The 25,647-nt window shown below is 38.4% G+C and overlaps 3 protein-coding genes across 4 annotated transcripts in view; 1 reads left to right on the forward strand and 2 right to left on the reverse strand.

The window, feature by feature from the left end:
- The window catches only part of sult2st1 (sulfotransferase family 2, cytosolic sulfotransferase 1), a 15,687-nt gene extending 500 nt beyond the window's left edge, over positions 1 to 15,187 (reverse strand). Inside the window, exons 1-5 of one of the 2 annotated variants that reach the window (XM_005155998.5) lie at positions 5,595 to 7,262; positions 3,651 to 3,862; positions 3,445 to 3,571; positions 1,770 to 1,864; positions 1,352 to 1,532 (exon numbers count right to left, since the gene is read on the reverse strand). In XM_005155998.5, the coding sequence (XP_005156055.1) occupies positions 1,352 to 1,532; positions 1,770 to 1,864; positions 3,445 to 3,571; positions 3,651 to 3,862; positions 5,595 to 5,733 (754 nt within the window). In that variant the 5' untranslated portion in view covers positions 5,734 to 7,262. 2 annotated transcript variants of the gene reach the window in all.
- The window catches only part of mprip (myosin phosphatase Rho interacting protein), a 288,081-nt gene that overhangs the window by 167,056 nt on the left and 95,378 nt on the right, over positions 1 to 25,647 (forward strand). The gene's annotated exons all lie outside the window — the stretch shown is intronic.
- On the reverse strand, positions 17,589 to 25,616 carry sult2st2 (sulfotransferase family 2, cytosolic sulfotransferase 2). The gene is given in 6 exon segments (NM_001078169.1): positions 17,589 to 17,698; positions 19,588 to 19,768; positions 20,344 to 20,438; positions 22,104 to 22,230; positions 22,310 to 22,521; positions 25,478 to 25,616. Coding segments are annotated over 6 exon segments (864 nt in total).

The raw sequence follows: 25,647 nt of genomic DNA on the forward strand, positions 1-25,647 counted from the left end.
AGAACTGTCTTAATCCTTCATGGCCGAGATTCAACAAGCTGCTGGAGATATTCCTCAGAGATTTTGCTCCATATTGACATGATAGCATCACACAGTTGCTGCAGATTTGTCGGCTGCACATCCATGATGCCAATCTCCCGTTCCACCACATCCCAAAGCTGCTCTATTGGATTGAGCTCTGGTGACTGTGGAGGCCATTTGAGTACAGTGAACTCATCGTCATGTTCAAGAAACCAGTCTGAGATGATTGAGCTTTATGACATGCTGCGTTATCCTGCTGGAAGTAGCCATCAGAAGATGGAGACACTGTGCTCATAAAGGGATGGACATGGTCAGCAGCAATACTCAGGTAGGCTGTGGCGTTGATGCTCAATTGGTACTAATGGAGCCAAAGAAAATCTCCCCCACACCATTACACCACCACCACCAGCCTGAACCGCTTCTTCTGCAGCCTGAGATGCTCTTCTGCAGAGCTCGGTTGTATCGAGTGCTTATTTGAGTTACTGTTGCCTTTCTATCAGCTGGAACCAGTCTGGCCATTCTCCTCTGGCCTCATCAACAAGGCATTTGCGCCCACAGAACTGCCGCTCACTGGAGATTTCCTCTTAGTCGGAGCATTCTCTGTAAACCCTAGAGATGGTTGTGCGTGAAAATCCCAGTAGATCAGCAGTTTCTGAAATACTCAGAGCAGCCCGTCTGGCAGCAACAACCATGCCACGTTCAAAATCACTAAAATCCCCTTTCTTCCCCATTCTGACCATGTCTACATGCTGAAATGCATGGAGTTGCTGGCATGTGATTGGCTGATTAGAAATTTTCATTAACAAGCAGTTGGACAGATGTACCTAATAAAATGGCCGGTGAATGTATAATCAATCTAAAAAGCTGAAGGCAAATTATTATATATATATATATACATAGTAGTAATAATAATAATAATAATAATAATAATAAAGGACAAGTAATTTAGGCTTTCACTGTATATTCAGCATACAGCAGGGTGAGTGAGTGTGATCCTCATGAAAGGAGTTGTTTGTGCTCATCCTCATGTCTCATTTATATGGTGCTGTTCTCAGTGACGTGTATTTTTGCAGAGCCTTACAGTCACTGCATGAGGGCGAGTGTGTGTGTGTGTGTGTTTATATGTGTCTGTGTGTGCATGCATGTTTGTGCATGTTTGAGCATGAGTGTTTGTGCATTGTGCATGTGTGTGTGTGTATGTATGTGCATGCGTGTTTGTGCATGTGTATGCCTATTTTGCGTGCATGTTAGCTCATGCATGTTTGTGTCTCTTTGTGCATGCATGCATGTTTGCGTGTGTGCATGCATGTGTGTGCGCGCGTGAGTTTACCTTTCCTCAGGAACTCTGACTTCTTCTGGTCCATGAACTCCTCCGGCACCAGAGAGTAGTTGGACATCTTGTTCTGCTTCATGTTCTTGAACACACAGTGATCTGCGATTTTCTCCACCACCTCTGAGCTCAAGGATTTCCCAAGAAAAGTGGCGATCTTCTCCACAGAGGCTTTCAGATCCTGAGTGAGAAACAAATGAAGGGAATAGAGAGCTCAGAAATGATCAACTTTAGGAGTTTCTTTCTTCTGTTGAGCACAAAAGAAGATGTTTTGAAGAATGCTGAAAACCTGTAACCATTGACTTCCATAGATATGTTAGCAGTGTTAAAACATGCTCATGTTAGCTTTTTGTTAACTATGAGAAACGTGACATGTTAGCCTTGTGTTAAAACATCCTTAAGCTGTGTGTTCACTCACAGAGATCATGTCCTCGTAGCAGAGGTAGAGGATGTGCTCCTGTTCTCCAGCGTTCAGCCAGCTTTTCACATGGTCAAACCAGGAGCCAAACATGACTGAAATCAAAACACACAGACATTCAATCCCTCACAGAGCAAAGAGGAATTAAGATGTTGGTAAATGACATGAACAATAACAATATTACCATGTGGATAGGGGGAAATGGTACATAATCTCCCAGATGAAAATATAATACAGTATACTATACAGTTGAGGTCAGAATTATTCGCCCCCCTGTTTATATTTTGCTGTTGCTTTTGTGCTACAGAAACCTTTGTTGATTAACTTGTGTGGTCAGTAGCTGGGCCGGTTTTTATCACCTATGCCATGCTGACTCCAGTACTGAATTTGCATGCTTTGTTTAGTCACCCCCCCCTCCTAACAGGACAATATAGACAGGACATCTTTGTCTTAATTCAGACTACAGGCAGCGAATCTCTGCAGCCCCGCCTCCGTTTTCAGATGTCTCCGTTTTCCCTCATCCACACTGAGACGGAGCAGCAGCGCTTCAGAATGAAAACGGCTAATCCAGCGTTTCCAAAACGCTCCGTTTTCGGCACTCGAAAACTCCGGCGTAGCGTGGACGGATGGCGTAACCGTGGCAAAACTCATGCATTTTAAAACGAATATGCATTAATGTAAACGGGGTCTCCCCACTGACCTATATTGATCCGCATGTGAATGCGTCAGACCGGAAACGCAAGGTCATGCGTCAAGTTTCGCAGGTCGCTGCGGTGCAAAGTTCAAGCTTGGTGAACTCTGACCTGCGAAATCGCATCACATGACTGCATGAGACCAATCGAGGACCTAAACATGACCTCTCTGGACAGAAATGCAAAAACATGGAGCAATCGCTTGCTTTTTTAATGTCTAATAATCTTGTTTATTCTTGTTTAATCCCGCCCCTTTTCGCAGCGCCACCTGATTTTCGCATTGTCAAACTCTAGTGTGATCGCAGCTTGACACACAGTTGTTGCTGAGTCTTGTGTCCTGTAAGTGAACATTATGAGGTGTTTTTCCTTGCCTTGCTTCCCATGTCAGTCCTTGCTTTGTTTTGTTTGATTATGCATGCTGCCTGCGACTACGACTGCGACTCTGGATTGCCCACACACATCTGTTAGTTCCCGTATCGACCTCTGCCTGTCTGACCATCCTGTTTAATAAAGACCTGCATGAGGATGCTCACTCCACTGTCCAGCGTCAATGTCATGGTTACATCAGTCCGTTTCGTTTCTGTCAGCTTTGCGCCAACTGTTTGGCGCCATCTAGTGTCTGAATAATACATAGTGTACGATCCATTCAGCCGTTTTAATTTAATTAAAGGAATTAATAAACTATTACGGCTCAGATTGATGTTTGGTGATGTTCTTGTCAGGTGAGGAAAACACTTTATATCATAAATTAATCAGGAATTCAGTCTAATCAAACCAGATCTTAAATATATTTGTGTATTTATGGCAGTTTTGGTGATTTACGTGGTGTAACAGTTCATCAGAAGCACCTGAGTGGGCTTAATCCAAACTAAAAGTCTCTGTGCAGACAGCTTTGGTGATTAAAATAAGAGTAAATACTGAAAGACAAGGAAAAACGCTTTATTTGAGCTAGTAGTTAACTATATTAACACTGAAATCCTTACTTGTTCCATCCAGGAACTTCTCCATGAACTCGTCTTGTGTTCCCGGGCTGACCAGGAACGAGGCCATCTCATGGAAGTGATATGAAGAAATGAAGACGTCTTTGGGGTTCCTCATGACATACAGAACCTGAGGAGCACACAGTCACCTCAGTGAAGTCTATTAGAGCAGTGCGGTGTGTGATTGTCAGGGGTGAGCATGTGTTTACCCTGGGCTTGATCTTGAAGTAGGACGGGTTCATCATCTGGTGGTGAAAGTGAGTGGCGAAGATGCGTGGCGATGCTCTCTGCTCTAAACTCAGCAGAATGGCTCGATGCTCCTCCAGCCACGGCACTCGGTCCCAGTTGGGCACGGTCAGAACCGGCGTCAGATCGCCCTCGCTCACTACCAGGGGGACGATCTCCTGCATCCATGTGGTGCCTGAAGCACAACACAACACACCAGCATTTCACCACATTAACAATAATGACCACTGAGGATGTGGGAAACTGAGTTTGTGGGCTCGGGATCTCGTAAACATGCTGGCTTTGGAAAAGATGAGAGATATCAATAACTATACATTTGAGATGTTTGATAAAACATGGGGACAGATATTAGAAGACCTTTAATGCACTGGAAGAAATGCAAGCATAACCAATCACCCCTGTCAATAACAGTAATTAAAGATTGAGTGTAATTCATAATACATAATGTTTTTAATAATGTGTCCAAACTATTATTTGACAATAAAACTATAGTCAAGATGATGCATTTTTCTGGTAATATAAGAGCAAGGTTACTAAATAATTACCTTTAATTCTGCATTACCTGACCAGCTCAATTATATTTAGCTTTCGTGTGTATTTGACCCTCTGTGTTCTGTTGTTCTGTTATAGGCTAGTCTTTGTATATATTCTATTTTATGTATTATTATTGTATTGTATTGTTATTTTCTATATTTTGTTGTCGTTTTGTAAAAAGCATAAATCAAATAAATAAATGTAAAAAAAGACAAAAAAAACAAAAACAAAAAAAACAACAACAACATATATAAGACAGTGCTGTCAAACACATCCAAAAAAAAAGTTGGTATTTATGATATGTGCATTGTGTATAGTATGTATAGTATATAATTATAAACAAACACACATAAAGTACAAAAGTATGCAAAACAAAAATAGTGACATATATATATTTATATAAGTGCTGCAAAAAAATATTTATCACAATTAATCACATCTGAAAATAAAAGTTTGTATTTAATAAATATTTTTTGTTTGTATGGTGAGCTTTTGTAATGTACTATGTGCCGTAAAATAAGAATAAAATACAAAAATATGCTAAACAAAAATATTTACACGTTTATTTCAGTGTTGTAAAACAATAATTCACTATAAATAACATCCACAATAACAATAACTGTATTCATAGATTTGTGTTTTGTGTGCATTTATGTAAATACAGAAATGCTAAAATATACTAAATCTAAAATATTTGCATTCATATTTAAGTATATTCAAACTTTTTAAATTTGTAGCAGATATTTTTAGAATTTGAATAGATAAAATATTTCTCACATAGACAGACAGATGGACGGACGGACGGACGAACGGACGGACGGATGAACAGGCAGTTGGATGGATGGATGGATGGATGAATAGATAGATAGATAGATAGATAGATAGATAGATAGATAGATAGATAGATAGATAGATAGATAGATAGATAGATAGATGGATGGATGGATGGATGGATGGATGGATGGATGGATGGATGGATGGATGAATGGATGGATGGATGTAAGAATGGATCCAGCCGAGACTCGTACCAGCGACCTTCTTGTTGTGAGGCCACAGTGCTGACCACTGGGATTTGGTTTCAGTAAGGTTAGCACATATAGCTATATCTGCAATGGTGCTCATAATCGGCCTAGTTTATTCCAGTGTTTGGGTTTTCAGTCTTGATTTATTTCAGTGTTTGGGTTTTCAGTCTTGGGTTCTTCTTTTTCGGTTTCTGGTTTCCGCCATGAATTGTCATTTGAGTGCATCTTTAGTTTAAACTCTTATAGTTCACAATAATTAAAAATCTAAATAATTTGATCATCGTCCTGTACACCTGTGGTGGTTATATAAAAGTTGACAAAACAAACGACCGATTACTGCGTCACACTGACCTGATTTGGGGTAAGTGACGATCAGGATGTCATCCGGACGGAAAGTGAAGTCCTCGTAGTATTTCAGGCTCTCAGCTGGGTGCACGAGTGTGGTCAGAAACACACCTTTATGCACCATGAACAGCTCTGATTCCGACATTTACTAATAATGTAATACTACTACTACCAATAAAGCAAACGTAGAGCAGAAACTGGAGTTGACTGTGTATCTGGAGACTCCGACAGACCTGCAGGGTGTCTGCGCCGCGGCTGCAGTGTGTGTTCCTGATGGACACCCTGCACTTTGTTTGGTTTTAGTGTTCTGCTCTGGTGAAGTGCAAAAGCTCTCATGCCTTTATTAGCATCAGGGTGTCTTATTTTAAGTTTAGTTTGAATTGTGCACAGTTCATGCCGTACTTAAACAGGGAGACGGACAGTGAGTCCCAAACAACTTCCAGTTCTGAATCCACAATGTGCTGTCGTATTCCAGGTTAACCATCACTAGGAATCTCCTGTCTGTCCTTAACTAGATATTAAAGTTCGAGGACAGACTTTAGAGTGGCTTGTGAAAGCCTGCCAGAAGACTTTTATTTGGTTTGAAAAAGTATAAAGTTGGCTAAACGCATGTTTAAAGGGCAGCTACACTCAAAAAAAGCAACTAGGCATGTTTTGGATTTACAAAATAAAAATTTGTCAGATTGAAAAGAACAAATCAGGTTTACGTATGTTAAATGATTAATTCATGTTATTTGAAACTGAATCAAGATATAATCAAATCAATTTGATCAGAACATGTTGATTCAATGAGACTGAGACGCTTCAAATCCACAACTCTCACTCTGGAGAGTCACTTCGCGCATATCAGTAGGTGGCGGTAGTGCGTTTGGATGTCACCATACGAAAACAACAAGAAGAAGTATCACCGCGTGTTTTCGGCACAGTTTGGGAATGGGCTATATCAAGTGTGCCGCAAGCCTACGTTTGAGTGAAGGTTTCGGCCGTTAGATCGCCCCCTGGGGGCTGGCTGCAGTACAAGTCATAAAGCCCGCCTCCTCCGTGTTAATGAGGGAGACTTGAGCCCAAATAAAAAAAAATATTACACTTGCAATAAAATGTCCCGAAAGATAGTTCTGGTCGATTAAGGCACTGGTTATTGTGCTGAAATAGGTGCAGATCTTCATTTTTGTAAACAGTTTGTTTTTAGCAGTAATTTAATGCTGGGCGTGTCATCGTGATACACAGCTGTGATTGACAGTTTCTCAAAGCGCGGCGTCTGAGCTTCGGCAGGAGACTGAAGTAGACTGAAATGTTATTATTCGATTTCTGTGTTATTTTACCATGACAAAATGAGTTCAGCAGTAAACTATAGTTTCTGACATACATGATCCTGGTGGAACACTGTTTATTCGCTAAGTTCAGGGCTTTTTTCGGGCTTTATTAGTTTGCTGATACACGCCTAGCCACCCAGATAGCAAAACACAGTTCCGGCTAGATTCTCGCCTGCCGGAGACTTATCTCTTAGAGCTCAGACTGACTAATGTTACCTCTGCTGGACCTACTCCGGATGCCTGGACTCACTGCCCGATTCCAGTCCGAGTCAATCGAGCCTGATGCGGCGGCCGAGCGAGCAGGCGCTGCCGCATGCGAGCCGGAATCACCCCGCGACGCCGCGAGTAAGTTATGCGCTGCGGCCTGGAGCTGGCGCGATTGAATATATAAAACCCTCATATTTGTTATCGTTATTACATCCATTTGTGTTGATATGACAGCAAACGCATGCTGAGAAGTTCGGGGGGCGTAGTTGATTTTACATAAAGCGTTTGATTGGAAGCTCGACTCTGCTCATTTTCGCGGCTCCTCCTCTGGCTCCATCAGACAATCCTTCTGCGCATGTCTGGCTCCAATTTCAGCAGTCTTTTGCGACAGTTTGTGCCCGTCAAGCAGGCGTTTTGCCCTCAAGGCGTTCAATGGGAAAAAGGGCTGTCGCGTCGTCCATATTTTTTACAGTCAATGGGCTATATGCACGCATTACTTCCGCGTTTTGTCTAAGGCCGCGGTCCAGCTTCCGGTCTGGGTGATTTTAAGCGGCGGTAAACAGTATTATGGCAGAGTCGTCAATATTTACTCGCTATTTGCGAGTAAATTATGGTCAACGATGTGCAAATGATTGTCCGGATGTGCTCTACAACACCGCAGAGCAAAGCTTGAGAAAGGTTTTAAGTTTTATGCATCTTCCTACCTGTGCAATTATGAAGGTAAGTTCAGCTAGCCTGAAGGCTAACTTTAGCGTTAATACTCTTACGATCCGTCCATCTGCAGCTTTATCACGCAAGTTAAAATAATCATATGTGTACGTAATTCTGTCTCAAAGTGTCAGGTAAAAACAGGGCAGGAATAAGATCTCAGTGAGAGCTCATTACTACCGATAGATCTATGAAGAAATCGGAGTCTCCTCACCAGCTGAGAGTAGGACAGCATACATGTGAAATTCTGTCCCATTCATACTTTTACTGTTCTAAAGTGACCACCACTGTTCAGTTCGGATAATCACAGAAACACAGATGCTGTCTTAGCTTGTAAGCATGATTATTGAGCAAGATATATTAGGAATAAAATAATACAATGCCGTTCCATCCACAACAGACAAATAGCACTGTGTCAATGCTGAGATTTATTGCTGAAACAGTGGAGATGACAGATGCAGTGTAACAGTGTAGATAGCATGCTTTCTATTTAGTCGATAACATTGTAATTAAATGGGAGGGTGACCCAAAACAATAAGGTGTCATTAGTTAATTTCACATCAACAATTTGTCTATTGCAATATTTATTAGTTTTTATGTTAATGAACAAATGCTTATTCATTGTGCTTGTTAATTGTTAAATTAATGATTTACTGTGTAGTTTAATCTGATGATATTGCTGCAGATGCCTTTCAAAAGAAGATATTTTGAAGAAAGCTGAAAACCTGTAACCATTGACTTCCATGGTAGGAAAAAGAACTACTATGAATATCAGTGGTTGCAAGTTTCCAGCTTTCTTCAAAGTATTTTTGTTTGTGTTAAACATCAGAAAGAAACTCAAACAGGTTTGGAACAAGTGAAGGATGAGGAAATAGAATTTTCAGTTTTGAGGGATCTGCCTTTAATGACTCTCTTTAAAAACCTATTAATATTCTTGTTTCTGTTTTCTAGGTAACATTATGAGATTCAGAGCTAGAAAATTTTATGTGTTACTTCATCCTGGAGCGGACATCCGTCAGAAGATCCATGCCATCGTCTGCTAGTTAATAGCTCCTGCTCTTGTGTGGCTGAGAGTGGGATATGCAAACATTTGGTTGCTTTGCTTTTGCAGACAGCCCAATACTCTGAAATGTGTAATGTGTGTTGTCACATGAACAATTGTTTGGAATGGATCAATTATGTGTTAAGTTCAATGAAACAGATGGGTGATTTATTTATTTATTTAATACGTATAAGCCCAAATACCTCTCTATGCACAAGTTACAGAAAAAGCACCTGATTCAAAAAAACAACTGATTCAATGTCATTTTTTCCGTTCATCTGAATAAAATATTTTTTTCAAAATGTTACATTTTTTTGACAATTTTAATTCAAATTCTATGCAGTGAATTATATTTTATATGTACAGTGAATAAAATAAAGGTCTTTATTCTGAATTTAAAAATTGCACTTATAAAATAGCTTAAGAAATGTTTATGTATATTAATGTTCATTTTTTTTACTTCAAAGGCAATGAAAATAAACTATTATTTGCCATAAAAGCTCCTTTCTTTAAATGTCTGCATCCGGTTGGCACTCGAGCCTCGATCAGTTTTCTAGACTGAAATTGTCAGCTACACTCTTGTTTTTTTCTGTTTCTGTAAAATTCTCACGTTTAATATCAACAACCCACCTCTTCTGCACGACTTTGTCTTTTGGAAACGTGTGGAAACTAAGGTAAGAGTTCAATTTCTGACGCTGTGCGTTGCTGAACACAGCAGTGGTATCTACAAGTACTGTTCTCACGTCTTTGAAATGACACTTTTAAACGTTTAGATGTCATATTTATGTAGCTGACATAAACATATATAAGTGGGCTATAATGGCATAAAACATTAAGACAACTGTCCAAAACATTACTCGTTTTTATCAGTAGCGCTCCTGTTGTAGCACTGTACTGTACGATCGGCGGAAGTAGGCTCGGGGTCTTAAATTTTACCGGAAATGCGTCACGCGCCGCCGTGCATAGAGCCCATTGGTTTTCCCAAGAGCTTGAATGTTATGCATGCTATGTTGTTGGCTATATGTTTCCTGTACATTTTATACTTTTACATTTTGAATAGGAGTACCAAAGTGAAGAAAGCTGTTTAAACTCAATTGGTAAAAAAAATGATGTTAGCGTCCTACAGGTATTGCTTGGGGATCAGTTTTCTTAAGAGCCAAGGTTATTCTGTTGGCTAAATGTTTCTTATACATTTTATATTACATATTACAATTTTGGATATTATATAACATTTTGTATCCGAATATTAAAGAAGAAATTTGTTTAAATGTGATTGGTGCCTGCTAAAGGCTATAATAAAAGAAATATATATATATATATATAAAACATGTTTTCTGTCCTTTTTGTGTTGAATTACTTAATTTTAAATGTTGCTTCATAGTATTGTCATTTAAAAGTGTAATTTAAACAACAGGGCGAGGCAGTGGCGCAGTGGGTAGCACGTTCGCCTCACACTAAGAAGGTTGCTGGGACGCTGGTTTGAACCTCGGCTCAGTTGGCGTTTCTGTGTGGAGTTTGTATGTTCTCCATGCCTTCACGTGGGTTTCCCCCACAGTCCAAAGACATGTGGTACTGGTGAATTGGGTAAGCTAAATTGTCTGTAGTGTATGAGTGTGTGTGTGTGAATGTTTCCCAGAGATGGGTTGCAGCTGGAAGGGCTGATTTCTTTAATCCACATACACAAGAAAAAATAAAGCAGTGACGCAGGATGAAGGAAAGTAGTGGAGTATAAAAGTACAGAAACTGCACTAAACATGTACTCAAGTGAGAGTAAAAGCACACATTTATAAAACTACAATTCCTGAGAAAAAGTAACTGATTACAGTAATTTGAGCATTGGTAATTATAATATAATAATGTAATAATAATATTGGATTCGTCCCTATTGATGCCAGATTAGCATGACTATTGTATCTGTATCAGTGGACGGTGTGTGGACAAACTCTTATATTTTGGAAATGCTTAGTGCAAAAATACAAATAAATAAACATGAAATATTGATGAATTCTGCATCATGTCTGATTCCTTCCAGTAACATATACTGCAGTTATAAACAGAGATGTGCTTTTGTTTCACACAAGAAAACACTGCGTAATGCTGCATGTTGTTAGTGTGTTTTATCTCATTGTTTTCTGGGTGACAGTGTGTGTGTGTGTGTGTGTGTGTGTGTGTGTGTGGGCTGTCCACCTTTGCTGGTGTTCTAGAAGAATTAGAGTTTATTTGAGAGCTGAATAAAGTGTGTTGGTAGTTGTAGTGTATTTTAAATGTGAAATGAATTTGTCAAGCTGAAAGTCAGTTAGGGGAGTTGTGTGAAGAGTTTTGCAAAAGTGACCTAAGTATTGAGAAATGTGTCCTAGCTTCTGTAAAAAAAAACTGTAACCAGCCTGAGGTGCGTTTCCCAAAACCACCATTAGCCAACTAAGGTTGCAAGTTCCGTTGTTACAGACACAGTTCGTTGATTTGCCATTTCTCAAATCCACTGCTTCAACGAACATTCGCAAACTGCGTCGCAAACTTGAGCACTTGAAAATGCAGCTCTGGAGGTGTAGTTAGAAACAGTTCCTGGCTGTGTTCTATTCCCACTTACCCCCCTATGCCCTATTCATTTAGAACATTCCAACATTTAAAGTTGGAATTATGAAAAATAAGGGCGATGCAGTGGCGCAGTAGGTAGTGCTGTCACCTCACAGCAAGAAGGTTGCTGGGTCGCTGGTTCGAACCTCGGCTCAGTTGGCGTTTCTGTGTGGAGTTTGCATGTTCTCCCTGCCTTCGTGTGGGTTTCCTCTGGGTGCCACGGTTTCCCCCACAGTCCAAACACATGCGGTACAGGTGAATTGGGTAGGCTAAAATTGTGTGTGTGTGTGAATGTGTGTGTGGATGTTTCCCAGAGATGGGTTGCGGCTGGAAGGGCATCCACTGTGTAAAAACTTGCTGGATAGGTTGGCGGTTCATTCCGCTGTGGCGACCCCGGATTAATAAAGGGACTAAGCCGACAAGAAAATGAATGAATGAATGAATCAAAGTGAAATGACTCTTTGGTGTATTTTGCAGCCAGTTTAGAGCAGTCATTTCATCCTCTCAGAGTATATAGTAAAGGTTTTCTGAGTTGTTTATTAAAGGATTAATTGTTTAATGTTTCGTGGCTTGAATAAAAAGGTAATGCAGAAACACATACTTTAGAAACAAAAGTCAAATCCTGGACATGAGGAGATTTAGATGCATATATAAGTGCCAAAACAGCACATGTCTGTGGGTCTGCAGAGCATGTGGCTATCTGTGGGAGTGTCTGCAGTTCTCACGCACACTGAACGAGCAGCAGCCTACGAAATGAGTAATAATCAAAGATTTTCCACTGGTTAATCGATCGCAGATGTTTGAGTAAAGAAGTAAAAGGATGATAATAGTAAATAGAAAAAAATGTCACCAGATATACTTGGGTGGCTATTAATATACCTGGATGGCTCGGCTGGATCAGTTGGTGTTTCTGTGTGGAGTTTGCATGTTCTCCCGTTGTTGGCGTGGGTTTCCCCCACAGCCAAAACACATGCACTATAGTGGAACTGATGAACTGAATTGGCCGTAGTGTATGAGTGTGTGTGCGAATGAGTGTGTATGGATGTTTCAGTAGCTGGAAGGGCATCTGCTGTGTAAAACATATGCTGGAATAGTTGGTGGGTTATTCCGCTGTGGTGACCCCTGATGAATAAAGCGACAAAGCTGGAGGAAATAATAGATAGCAAAAAAACTAACAATTAAAAATGATTAAAGTCTTAAATTTAAATATCTGACCACGCCCCACCCCCCACTCGACCACGCCCACTCTGGCAGTAGCTTTTTCCAAACTGTGTACAAAACAAACCAGTTCTGAAACGCGAGATTCGTGACCTTTTAAGCAGTTCAAAGCACGCACAGCCATGTCTCCATGTTATCTACATTCCAATCCACAGAACGGCATGTCCTGAAGAAAACACCCGATTGTTATCAGCCAAAATATACAGCATTGTCCAGGAAAAGTCGGTTACTGCCTTTCTGCATTCACTATAATAGGCTAATAGCTGTTTTCTTAATTAGCAATAATTATTTTGTTTCAGTAGTTTGCACAACAACAACAATTCATTCACAATCAATTCATTTAAATGTGCTTCTTTACAGAATAAAAGTCTGGCGCTTTAATATGGAGCCCCTAAAGGGACATTTGCAAATGCTTTAATGCTTTACAATGCAGCTGATTTGTTGGTACAACATTAGTAAACTGCTTTAGTTTAATCTCTTAGAGTTCACAATACAAAAAATCTAAATAATTTCATCATCCTCTTGTACATCTGTGATTATATACACGACAATCAATACGACAAATCAAAACACGGTCAGCTTTTACATGCAGAACAATATAAATAAATAATAATAACACAAGATAATTTTCTGTAAAAGAAGACAAAGTTTATTTGTAATTAATATACTAATAATGCATTAATCTCTGTTAATACTCTGTCAATATTAGAGTTATATTTAATATGTGTATTATTATACAGCCTTTCTGAATGTTTTTCCTTTATCCCTGTATGGTTTTTAAGTAATAAAAAGCCTAATGATATAATAATAGGCATAATGATATTAATAATGATAATAATAGCAGCAATAATAATAATATAATATTATAAATAATAGCATAAATAATAATAATAATAATAATAATATAATAGTAGCAGCAATCATATTAATATAATAATAATAATAATAATAGCAGCAATAATGATATAATATAAATAATAATGGCATAAATAATAATAATAATAATATAGCAGCATTAATAATAATATAATAATAATAGCAGCAGAATTAATAATAATAATAATAATAATATAGCAGCATTAATATTAATATGATAATAATAGCAGCAGCATTAATAATAATAATATAAATAATAATAGCATAAATAATAATAATGATAATAATAATAGCAGCAATAATAATATAATAATATAAATAATAATAATAGCATTAAAATAAAAAATAATAATGAAAAATAATAATAAAATAGCAGCATTAATAATATAATAATACCAATAGCAAAAAAATACTACTTATAATAATAATAGCAGCAATAATATAATAATAATAATAATAGCAGCAATAAAAATAATATAATAATATAAATACTAATAGCAGCATTAATAGTAACTATAATAATAATAATAATATTTTAATAGCAGCATTTATACTAAAGTAATAGTAATAATAATAATAATAGCAGCAATAATATAATATTAATAATAATTATATAATAGCAGCATTAATACTCAAGTAATAATAATAATAAACGCAGCAATAATAATATTAATAATAGCAGCAATAATATAATAATAATAATAATATAATAGCAGCATTAATACTAAAGTAATAATAATAATATCAGCAATAATATAATAATAATACAAAAATAATAGCAGCAATAACATAATAATAATCATAATAATAATAGCAGCAACAATATAATATTATTATTATTATTAATAATAATAATATAAAAGCAGCATTTATACTAAAGTAATAATAACAGCAGCAATAATATTAATAATAATAGCAGCAATAATACAATAATAATATTAATAATAATAGCAGCAATATTATAATAAGAATAGTTATATTAGCAGCAATAATAATATACTAATATAAATAATAGTAGGCTAGTAGAAGCTATTACTAATAATAAACAATAATACTATGGTAACCCGGAAGGAAGATTACATCGCTATTAATCTACCTTCATTCTGCGTGTAGAATATTATTCCCATTAGCTATTATTAGTGATATTAACACGATTACTACTACAACTACTAACATTATTAATAATACAAACTTTCCAAAACTTACATGCACCTGGAAAAAAGTTTTATAGGGAAAAACAAACTTGTGTGTGTCGAACGCAAGAGTTCAACGAGTTTCCCATAGCACAACTCTGCAGCAGGCGCATAGTAAACACGGGTTTATAACACGGCACTGCTGATAAAAGTCTGATTAATGTGTGACTGACCTGATTTAGGGAAAGTGATGATCAGGATGTCATCCGGACGGAAAGTGAAGTCCTCGTAGTATTTCAGGCTCTCAGCAGGGTGTACATATGAAGGCACTAACACACCTTTATAAGAGGAATACAGCTCTGCTTCCGTCATTTTCTGTCAATATAATACTAATAAAGCAAACGTAGAGCAGAAACTCGAGCTGTGTGTGTATCTGGAGACTCGGACAGATCTGCAGGGGTTGTGCGCGGCGGCTGCAGTTGTGTTCCTGACGGAGACACCGGTTCTGTGCAGCGACTGCGGTTTTGTTCCTGACTGAGACGCTGATTTATTCCCTCGAGGAACACTTGTTGTTTTGTTCTCTGTTTTGTTTTGTTTTTTTAACATAGTGTTCTGTGCTGGTGACACGATAAAGCCCTCATGCGTTTATCACCATCATCACTGGTGTATTTATTTTGTAGAACAGTCCTAGCATAACTTGAATTAGCCTATACATTGACATACATCGATCGAGCAAGTCGACTTTTTCGGTAACGTTAGTTTGTGTAATGTTCAACAGTGAATCATATCTGTGTTTATATATTTTAATTCAATCAAGTTTATTAATGAAACAGTTGAATTTTCTGTGTTTGAGAAATTGTAGCCTATTCTGACCTACGGTAACCTACTTAGCACTGACAATCTATTCCAGAGGTTACTGTGGGTCAAACTATGTGTCTATGGTGACTTTAATTTTAGATTACATGTAGAAACAAACACCTGTTTACATAGTAAAGTGTAGTTTGAACACTTGTGTTGTCTATCGGACTCTGTGCTTTATCTGCAGTTTCAGTCAGACTGTTGCGCGAATATACATTTACAATGGTATGATCCATTATAGGGGTGGTCAAATGTATATTTATATTATCTATTGTTTTAATTATTAATAATATTATCTAATATACAGATAAGTGAAAACTATGCACAACAATTAAACAGCTGATCCCCCATTACATCTAGTTTTTACGTCTTTCAAGTCTCAATTAAGGGAGTCACCCCCCCAAACCCCCCTGTAGTTCACTCAAAGTGACTATTTGCTTACTATTTACTCTGCCTCAAGCGGTTATAAACCTAAGACATGTCAAAGAATGAGGACAACCTATAATCTTTGACCATAGCAAGAAAAACAAATACTATCTACTTTTGTGTTCAACAGAAGAAAGAAACCAATCAAGGTTTGAAACAAGTAAATAATGATTAAACATTTTTATAAATGATAATAAAACAACATTAATTATCTTTTATTATATTTAAAATATTTCATTGTTCAGTGAACTATCCCATTAAAGCCCTTCCATTAAAAAAAAATCCTAATAAAATGTTTTTCAAAACTGCTATAGTATTTACAATAAATTATTGTAGTATTTTTCATGTGGGATGCTTAAATTGTCAGATTTTGAAGGCTACATTTACAGAATTTAGCCAAATAAATTAGTTTCTTTAATTTAGCAATCTGTAGTAAAATACTGTAGTGTTTTTGGACCATACTACTGAATTAATCTGTAATGGGGATTCTACAACAACTACAGTAAACAACAAATATACGTTTAATACACATAAATATTAATAAAAAAATGGAAACAGGCTGAATTATAAGAAAATAATGCACAATAATGGTGATGCTGTGTAATGATGTGATTTGTGTGTTGTAGCTGTAAAATAACTGAAATCATTCAGCGGAGTGATATGGAGCTGTAATGAGCTGTAAACCTGCTGGAACTACTTTAGCTGTGCCTTTATCTGACAATAACCAAACACATTATGGTCCATTTCCACTGAGTGGTACGGTATGGTATGGTTCGGTACGCTTTTATGGCCGTTTCCACTGTCAAGAGGTACTAAAAAGCAAACTGTATGGTACCATTTTAGTGTGCCCTTTTAAAGGGTACCTAGCACGACAAAAAGTTACCAAAAGCCGGAGCAAAGCGCACAGCTGAGCGCTATTGGTTTACAGAGAATGTCGCTAGCGCGTGCACAAGCTGGTCCACTTCACAGCATAGATGGCATCATGAAGAACATTATGAAGAAAAACTGAAGCAACATCTCAAGACATCAGCCAGGACATTACCACAAATGGCTCCTCCAAACAGACTATGACCCTAAGCACACTGCCAAATTAGCTAAAATGTGCTTTAAGGACAACAGAGAGAATGTTTTGGAGTGGCCATCACAAAGCCCTGATGTCAATCCTATAGAGAATGTGTGGGCAGAGTTGAAAAAGCTTGTGCGAGCAGGACAGCCTACAAATCTGACTCAGTTACAGCAATTCTGTCAGGAGGAATGGGCCAAAATTCCTGCAAACTATTGTGAGAAGCTTGTGGAAGGAGACCCGAAACATCTGACCAAAGTTATACAGTTTAAAAGCAAAGCTAAAAATACCTAGGAAATGTGTGTAAACTTCTGACTGTCTAGAAAATAATATCAAATTCTCTCACTATTCTGGCATTTGGCAAATGTAAATCATTCAGGTAATCCACTTTTGACAGTGTAAATCCAAGCCTGATAAAGGTGACCCGTACTGTACCACTCAGGGGAAATGGGCCAAAAAACAGCTCGTTAGCCAATCAGAATCATTTTATGTAATAAGCAGTATAATCGTATATTATTATTAAAAGCAATCACCATAGTGGCTGTGCACCAAATGTTTATTATAAGCAGACAGTAATGGATTTCAGTCCCATGGAAACTTGAATTTGACATCCTTCATTTTGTCGTCATATACAGCATTAAATCTCTCCTCCTGGACCGCGCTGAAATGATTCTTCCAATCGCCAGCAATTCCTGACAGCGAAAAACAGGAAAAGACAACAGCACGGGTGTGAACACTGAACAGCTGAATACACAATAAAGTAAAGGGATCATTCACTCAAACATCCTTCAGTCCTTTCTATTGTACACAGTGCTGTTGTTCACACAGCTCCTCTTTATTATTATAATTACAGTGCTTTTACATAGATTAACTAATCATATTAAAGCTAGGCTTATGATGCTGTCAAATTTTCCTGTTGTGATTAATTGCTGAAGCGTTTATTACAGTATATATGATATTATCTCTTTACCCAAGCAAATAAAGGGTAACTTTAAGAGGTATAATAATACAAACAGTTAGTATGCTGCTTTATTTTATAGACACGTTCAGGAGTAAATGTTTTAAAGGGCACCTATGGTGAAAAATGTACTTTTCAAGCTGTTTGGACAGACATGTGTGTAAGCATAGTGTATATACTGTCATGTTGGGCTGATATAAACACACACAGTCCTTTTTTTTTTTCAATTTAACAACATAACAAATGTTTCTTCCGCGCCACAGAGAGTGTCTGGTGTGCTGTTTCGCGGCGCATTCAGTGCCTCAGTCAAAGATAATTCAGTGTGGTGGTTATTAGTCTCAGTGTACAAGCTCGGCACTTGAAACTAGCACACAGTTGGCTGTTAAACTATTCAAAGACACAAATGATCAACCCGGCCTCATTGTGGAAACGTAGCCCCGCGGACGTTTCTGCGGACCGCGATTTACGTCCCGGGAGGTACGTATTCGAGCGTTTTTTTGTTTTCGCGGTTCCGCGAGAGGCCGCTGTGCACGCTTTTTCGCGTCTCGGGCGGGCGCCTCTCGGGAGCGCGCGCGTTCGCGCCCGCGCGAAAAGCCGCCGGATCGGGAAAAAAAGAAAGAAAAAAAAAGCAAAAGCCCTCGTCTTCGATTTCGACCGCGTTTTAGGATCCCGCCGTGTTCTCGCCCTCATTTTTCGGATTCCGTTTTTCGTCTCACCTGATTTCCGGAACCTGCTGTTCCCCGGACTCGATCCCGGTCGTCGTCCACCGCGGCGGCCCTCCGCAACGCTGTGAGCTAGGCGGACAAACTGATTGCGGAAAATTGATTGGGAAAGTCCTCCACTCGGAGGCGAGCCGTCGGTTGGCGGACGCGAAGAGGAGGGGCGGAGCGGCGCCACACCGCCCCGCGGCGTTCGCTCGGAAAAAAACAAACGCGGCCTTTACGTACCTCCGGCCACGTAAATCGCGGTCTCCAGAAACGTCCGCGGGGCTACGTTTCCAGAATGAGCTTGGGTTGCAAATGATTGTGTACTCTCTGCTTGGTCTGTGTCCGAGTCGTACATGTACGGCTGAATGCTGATCCTCTCACTCCAGCTCCTTCTCTCAGTCTGCCTGTCTGTTGCAAACACAGAGAGCTCTTGGCTCCGCCCACTTGTTACGTTGGGCGGGAAGCCGAAACTAATTTTCATGTGAAGCAACACGCCCCTAAAACAGCGAGCTGTGTACACGCCCACAACATTCATTCATTCATTCATTTTCTTGTCGGCTTAGTCCCTTTATTAATCCAGGGCCACCACAGTGGAATGAACCGCCAACCTATCCAGCACTTTTTACACAGCGGATGCCCTTCCAGCCGCAACCCATCTCTGGGAAACATCCACACAGACTCATTCACACTCATACACTACAGACAATTTAGTCTTGCCAATTCACCTGCATGTGTTTGGACTGTAGGGGAAAGCGGAGCTCTCTGAGGAAACCCATGCAAATGCAGGGAGAACATGCAAACTCCACACAGAAACACCAACTGACCCAGCCGAGGCTCGAATCAGCAATCTTCTTGCTGTGAGGCAACAGCACTACCTACTGCGGCACTGCGTGGAATTATGCATACAGTGTTTTACCTTTCCTCAGGAACTCTGACTTCTTCTGGTCCATGAACTCCTCCGGCACCAGAGAAAGGTTGGACATCTTGTTCTGCTTCATGTTCTTGAACACACAGTGATCTGCGATTTTCTCCACCACCTCTGAGCTCAAGGATTTCCCAAGAAAAGTGGCGATTTTCTCCACAGATGCTCTCAAATCCTGTCAAAGAAATCAATCATGTTTATAAATATGTACCAGATCAACAGAAATGAAAATACAGTTATTTATTCAGATTTATTTATTTAAAATAGTCTAAACAGTTCCAAAAATACTTGAAGAAAGTAGCAAATCAATAAAAATAAAATGTTAAAAATGTTAGTTGACGTTTTTCTAGTGGACTTTGGTCAAGGTTAGCTGTCGATAAAAGGACCGAGATTACATTAGAGCGACCTTGAACGAGTTGGAACGGTTTCATAATGTTTAATATGACGACAAACACACACTGACCTGCAGAACAATGACAAGCTGATAGCACGCTTATAAATGCATGAAGACCAGAGAAATAACGTATGCATACCTAAATGGTCTATTTAGGATTTTATGCATGAACACACAACGGTTTATCTATAGATGAAATGTTTTGAAATGTTGAAGTGGTAAATAATTGACTGACTCCAGAGTTATAAAGATGTTAAAATCACGTCTCTCGGGAAACTCCTCTGCTGAGAGCAAAGCGTTGGATTAAAGTGAAGATTACAGTGTTATCACGAGATTATGAAAGCACAAATACTCACATTGATCATCTCCTCGTAGGAAATGTAGAGGATGTGCTCCTGTTCTGCAGCATTCAGCCAGCCTTTCACATGGTCAAACCAGGAGCCAAACATGACTGAGGGGCAGAGGAGGATCATAAAAACTGATATTATCACATTTAAAAATGAATGAATGAAGGAAGGAGAAAAGAAAGGAATGAATGGAAAGAATAAAAGAAAGAATAAATGAAGGGAAAAAAGAATAAATGAACGAATAAATGAATGAATGAGCAAAAAAAGGAGCTAATGGAAAGAATAAAAGAAAAAATGAATGAATTAATTAATTAATTCAAGAAAAAATAAATCAATAAATAAAAAAATGTAAAAAATAAAATCAACCAAAAACCAGTAAAAAGAAAATAAATGAAGAGAAAAAGTAATGAATGAATGAATGAATAAACGAATCAATGAATGAATAAATATAAATGAATGAATGAAGGAGGAAAGAAAGGAGCGAATGGAAAGAATAAATGAATGAATGAATGAATGAAGGAGAAAAGAAAGGAGCGAATGGAAAGGGAGAAAGAAAGAATGAATGAAAGAAATAAAGGAGTGAATGGAAATAAATAAAAGAAAGAATTAATAAATGAATGAATGAATGAATGAATGAATGAATGAATGAATGAATGAATGAATGAGAAAAGAAAGGAGCGAATGGAAAGAATAAATGAATGAATGAATGAATGAAGGAGGAAAGAAAGAAGCGAATGGAAAGAATAAAAAATGAATGAATGAATGAATGAGAAAAGAAAGGAGCGAATGGAAAGAATAAATGAATGAATAAATGAATGAGGGAGGAAAGAAAGAAGCGAATGGAAAGAATAAAAAAGAATGAATGAATGAATGAAGGAGGAAAGAAAGGAGCGAATGGAAAGAATAAAAAAGAATGAATGAAATAATAAAGGAAGAATGAAAGGAGGGATTGGAAAGAATAAAAGATTGAATGTTTGATTGAATGAATGAATGAATGAATTAATTAATTAATTAATGAATGAAGGAGGAAAGAAAGGAGCAAATGGAAAGAATAAAAAAGAATCAATGAATGAATTAATGAATGAGGAAAGAAAGGAGCGAATGGAAAGAATAAAAGAATGAATGAATGAAGAAAGAAAGGAGCGAATGGAAAGAATAAAAGAATGAATGAATGAAGAAAGAAAGGAGCGAATGGAAAGATTAAAAGAATGAATGAATGAAGAAAGAAAGGAGCGAATGGAAAGAATAAATGAATGAATGAATGAAGGAGAAAAGAAAGGAGCGAATGGAAAGAGAGAAAGAAAGAATGAATGAATGAATGAAAGAAATAAAGGAGTGAATGGAAATAAATAAAAGAAAGAATGAATAAATGAATGAATGAATGAATGAATGAATGAAAAAATAAATCAATAAATGAAACAAAAAAGAAATAAATAACTACTTAACCAAAACAAGTAAAAAGAGAATAAATGAAGAGAAAAAATAATGAAGGAATGAATAAATGAATGAATGAAAAAAGAAGAAAAAAATAAATTAATTAAACAAAAGAAAATAAATTAATGAAAGAAAAAAAAAAAGAACAAAGAAAGAAAATGAATAAATGAATGAATGAATGAATGAATGAAGGAAGGATGGAAGAAAGAAAGAAAATAAAAGAATGAAGAAAGGAGGAAAGAGAAATAAAAGAAGAAATCAACCATGAAAGAGAGAAAGAAAGCTTTGCTGTAGTGAGAGATGTTGAAGCATCTCGAGAGCTGAATTAGTCTCACTGTTTCCATCCAGGAACTTCTCCATGAACTCGTCTTGTGTTCCCGGGTTGACCAGGAATGAGGCCATCCCATAATAGTGGAATGAAGAAATGAAGACGTCTTTGGGGTTCCTCATGACATACAGAACCTGAGGAGCACACAGTCACCTCAGTGAAGTCTATTAGAGCAGTGCGGTGTGTGATTGTCAGGGGTGAGCATGTGTTTACCCTGGGCTTGATCTTGAAGTAGGACGGGTTCATCATCTGGTGGTGAAAGTGAGTGGCGAAGATGCGTGGCGATGCTCTCTGCTCTAAACTCAGCAGAATGGCTCGATGCTCCTCCAGCCACGGCACTCGGTCCCAGTTGGGCACGGTCAGAACCGGCGTCAGATCGCCCTCGCTCACTACCAGGGGGACGATCTCCTGCATCCATGTGGTGCCTGAAGCACAACACAACACACCAGCATTTCACCACATTAACAATAATGACCAGAACATTTCAATTAGTGCCGTCAAACACGATTAATCCACAATAAAAGCTGGTATTTACAAAATGAATGGGTTAATATAGTGTGTTTTTGAACTATAGTGTATGCAGTATATAAATATGGGGATGTATACGGCTGCATACAAACGAACACTACAGGGTGGTATGACGCCACAGACAAATTCTGCTGTCTTGTTTTTGCTACTGCTAAACACATTTTCCCATATATACGGCTTTCCTGGCATGACCAGTTTGCTCGATAGCTCGCCTTGTATGGTGTTGAACTTGGAACACAGAGCAGAGCAAACCAGTATTCCAGCATGGCGAAGGATGCGTCCAGAAACCAGGTAAAACAAACCTCAATGAAAATGTAAAAGCATGCAACTGTGATGTGCTTTTCTTCACTAGCTTGCTTTTGAAAACACTATTGGTTGTGTTAAAGGAAGCGGGTGTCGATAGCCAGCTGATATATTATGCAAATGTACACAGGCAGAAGATTACACAGTGGCCTCTAGTAGATTTATGGCATGAATGCTGGGCTAACATGCTCCAGTAACGTATTTGAGATTGTCAAAAATCTACACAGTGGCCTGTAGTGGGTTTGCGGAAACTAAAACTGCGAGAAGACATAGCCCTGGGCTTATATCTCATGGTTCTCAAAAATGTAGCCCTGGGCACGTCTCTAAAAATGAGCCTGGGTTCAACACGTCAACCGTAAAATTACAAATGTTCCTCTTCCCAACAGGGAAAACCACCAACGATCAAGAATACATGACTATATGCTGTCACAGCTTGGCGATCAAAAAATGACATTATAATGGAAGTCAATGGGCAAAAACAGCACCAACAGAACCAAAGGAGAGGACATTTAAACAATACACAAGGGTTAAATATGCTTATTCATTCATTCATTTTATTTTCGGCTTAGTCCCTTTATTATTCAGGGGTTGCCACAGTGCAATGAACCGACAACTTATCCAGCATATGTTTTACACAGCAGAAGCCCTTCCAGCTGCAACCCATTACTGGGAAACACTCATACACTCTCATTTATGCACACACTAAAGACAAATTTTAACTTCGGACAATGTCTTTGGACTGTGGGGGAAACCGGAGCACCCCACGCGAACACAGGGAGAACATGCAAACTCCACACAGAAACACCAACTGACCCAGCTGAGACCAGTGACCTATATATATATATATATAACCCCTTTTAGTAATAAAAAACAAAAGAAAGAAGAAAATAAAAAGGAGGCGGTGGAGAGAAAGAAACAAAGTGGTGGTCATGGGGTTACAAAATCAAGTCACAATACATTTGAAGAACATGATCACATATTGTTTACAATGACACACTCAGTCCGTTTCTCCCTGTATTTGTTGCCCTCTTTTGAATCAAGTCTTTGGTCAGTCTCTCCATACAGGGTTTTTCCTTTACAATTCCTGCCCATTGAGCCCTTGTTGGAGAACCTGAAAAAAATGGTTCCAACTTTTGACAGCAGTCAAAACGATATAAGATTTGACCACCCTACTGAAAAAAACCAGCTTAAGCTGATCAGGCTGGTTTTAGCTGGTCACCCAAGCTGGTTTCCCAGGCTAGTCATAGCTGGTTTTCAAGGAGTTTTGACCACTTTTAGCTGGTCTTAGATGGTCAGGTTGGTCTTATCTGGTTTTAGCAAGTTAAGCTGGTCTTTGCTGGTTTTAGCTGGCCAAGATAGTCTTAGCTGGTTTTAGCTGGTCAGGCTGGTTGTCAAGGAGTTTTGACCACTTTTTAGCTGGTCTTAGATGGTTTTAGCTAGTCAAACTGGTCTTAGCTGATTTTAGCTGGTCAAGCTAGTCTTAGCTGGTTTTAGCTGGTCAATGCTGGTTTTAGATAGTTTTAAAGGGGTTTTGGCAACTTTTTAGCTGGTCTTAGTTAGTAAGGTTGGTCTTAGCTGGTTTTAGCTGGTCAAGCTGGTTTTAGCTAGTCAAGCGGGTCTTAGCTGGTTTTAGCTGGTCAATGCTGGTTTTAGATAGTTTTAGAGGGGTTTTGTCAACTTTGTAGCTGGTATGAGCTGGTCAGGTTGATCTTAGCTGTTTTTAGCTGGTCTTAGCTAACTTTAGCTGGTCTAGCTGGTCTTTGCTGGTTTTAGCTTGTCAGGCTGGCCTTAGCTGCTCAGGCTGGCTGGTCTTAGGTGGTTTAGCTGGTCAGACAGGCTGGTTTTAGCTGTTTTCTTTCAGCAGGGTAACATATTTCACAGATTTTTATACTTGTAAAATACTTGTATGCTGCTGAAATGGTTCTCCTGATGTTCTCATCCAAATCCTCAAACTTGGGAGGAATTTAGGGACAGTTGACAGTCAGTGTGGTAAATAGCTCTGAAACATAGTGATAGGCTAAACACTGAGCAACTGTCTCAAAGCTTAGTGTGTTACTGTTTTATAATTCCCACATTCAGACATTTTCTGAATAATGAAGTTTCAGAAAGGTAATCTGCTAATTCTACTAGTGAAATATTATATTAGAAACCAATGACTATCAAAGTACATTACTCACAATCAATTAAATGGTGCTAATGTTGTTTTAAAGCCATACATAAGTTACTCCAAATACTCTTAAGTAACGTTATAAAACCTACTTCTTAATAATCTATTAACCCCGCTTTACTAATGCCCAGCTCTTCCCTAAAGTCAGAATTCTGAGAGGGAAAGTTGCAATTCCCGCTTTTATCTCGCAATTCTGAGAAATAAAGCCACAATACATTTTTGATCGTTTTTATTCAGACTTCAGACAGAGGCGGGAACGGGCTTCCATAGAAACCCAACGGACAGCAAGTAAACAAAGAAATAGCGGGAGCGGCGTCGGCTGTTAAACAAGCTTCAGGTTTGCTTTTTATCTAAAATACAGCTATTAAAAGTGCCAGACTGACCTGATTTGGGGTAAGTGACGATCAGGATGTCATCCGGGCGGAAAATGAAGTCCTCGTAGTATTTCAGGCTCTCAGCAGGGTGTAAATGTGTGGGCACAAACACACCTTTATGCACCGAATACAGCTCCGATTCAGTCATTTTCTGATCAAATAATGAAGAATTAATATAG

This window comes from Danio rerio, chromosome 12, assembly GCF_049306965.1.
Source record: "Danio rerio strain Tuebingen ecotype United States chromosome 12, GRCz12tu, whole genome shotgun sequence".
NCBI classification, from domain to species: domain Eukaryota; kingdom Metazoa; phylum Chordata; class Actinopteri; order Cypriniformes; family Danionidae; genus Danio; species Danio rerio.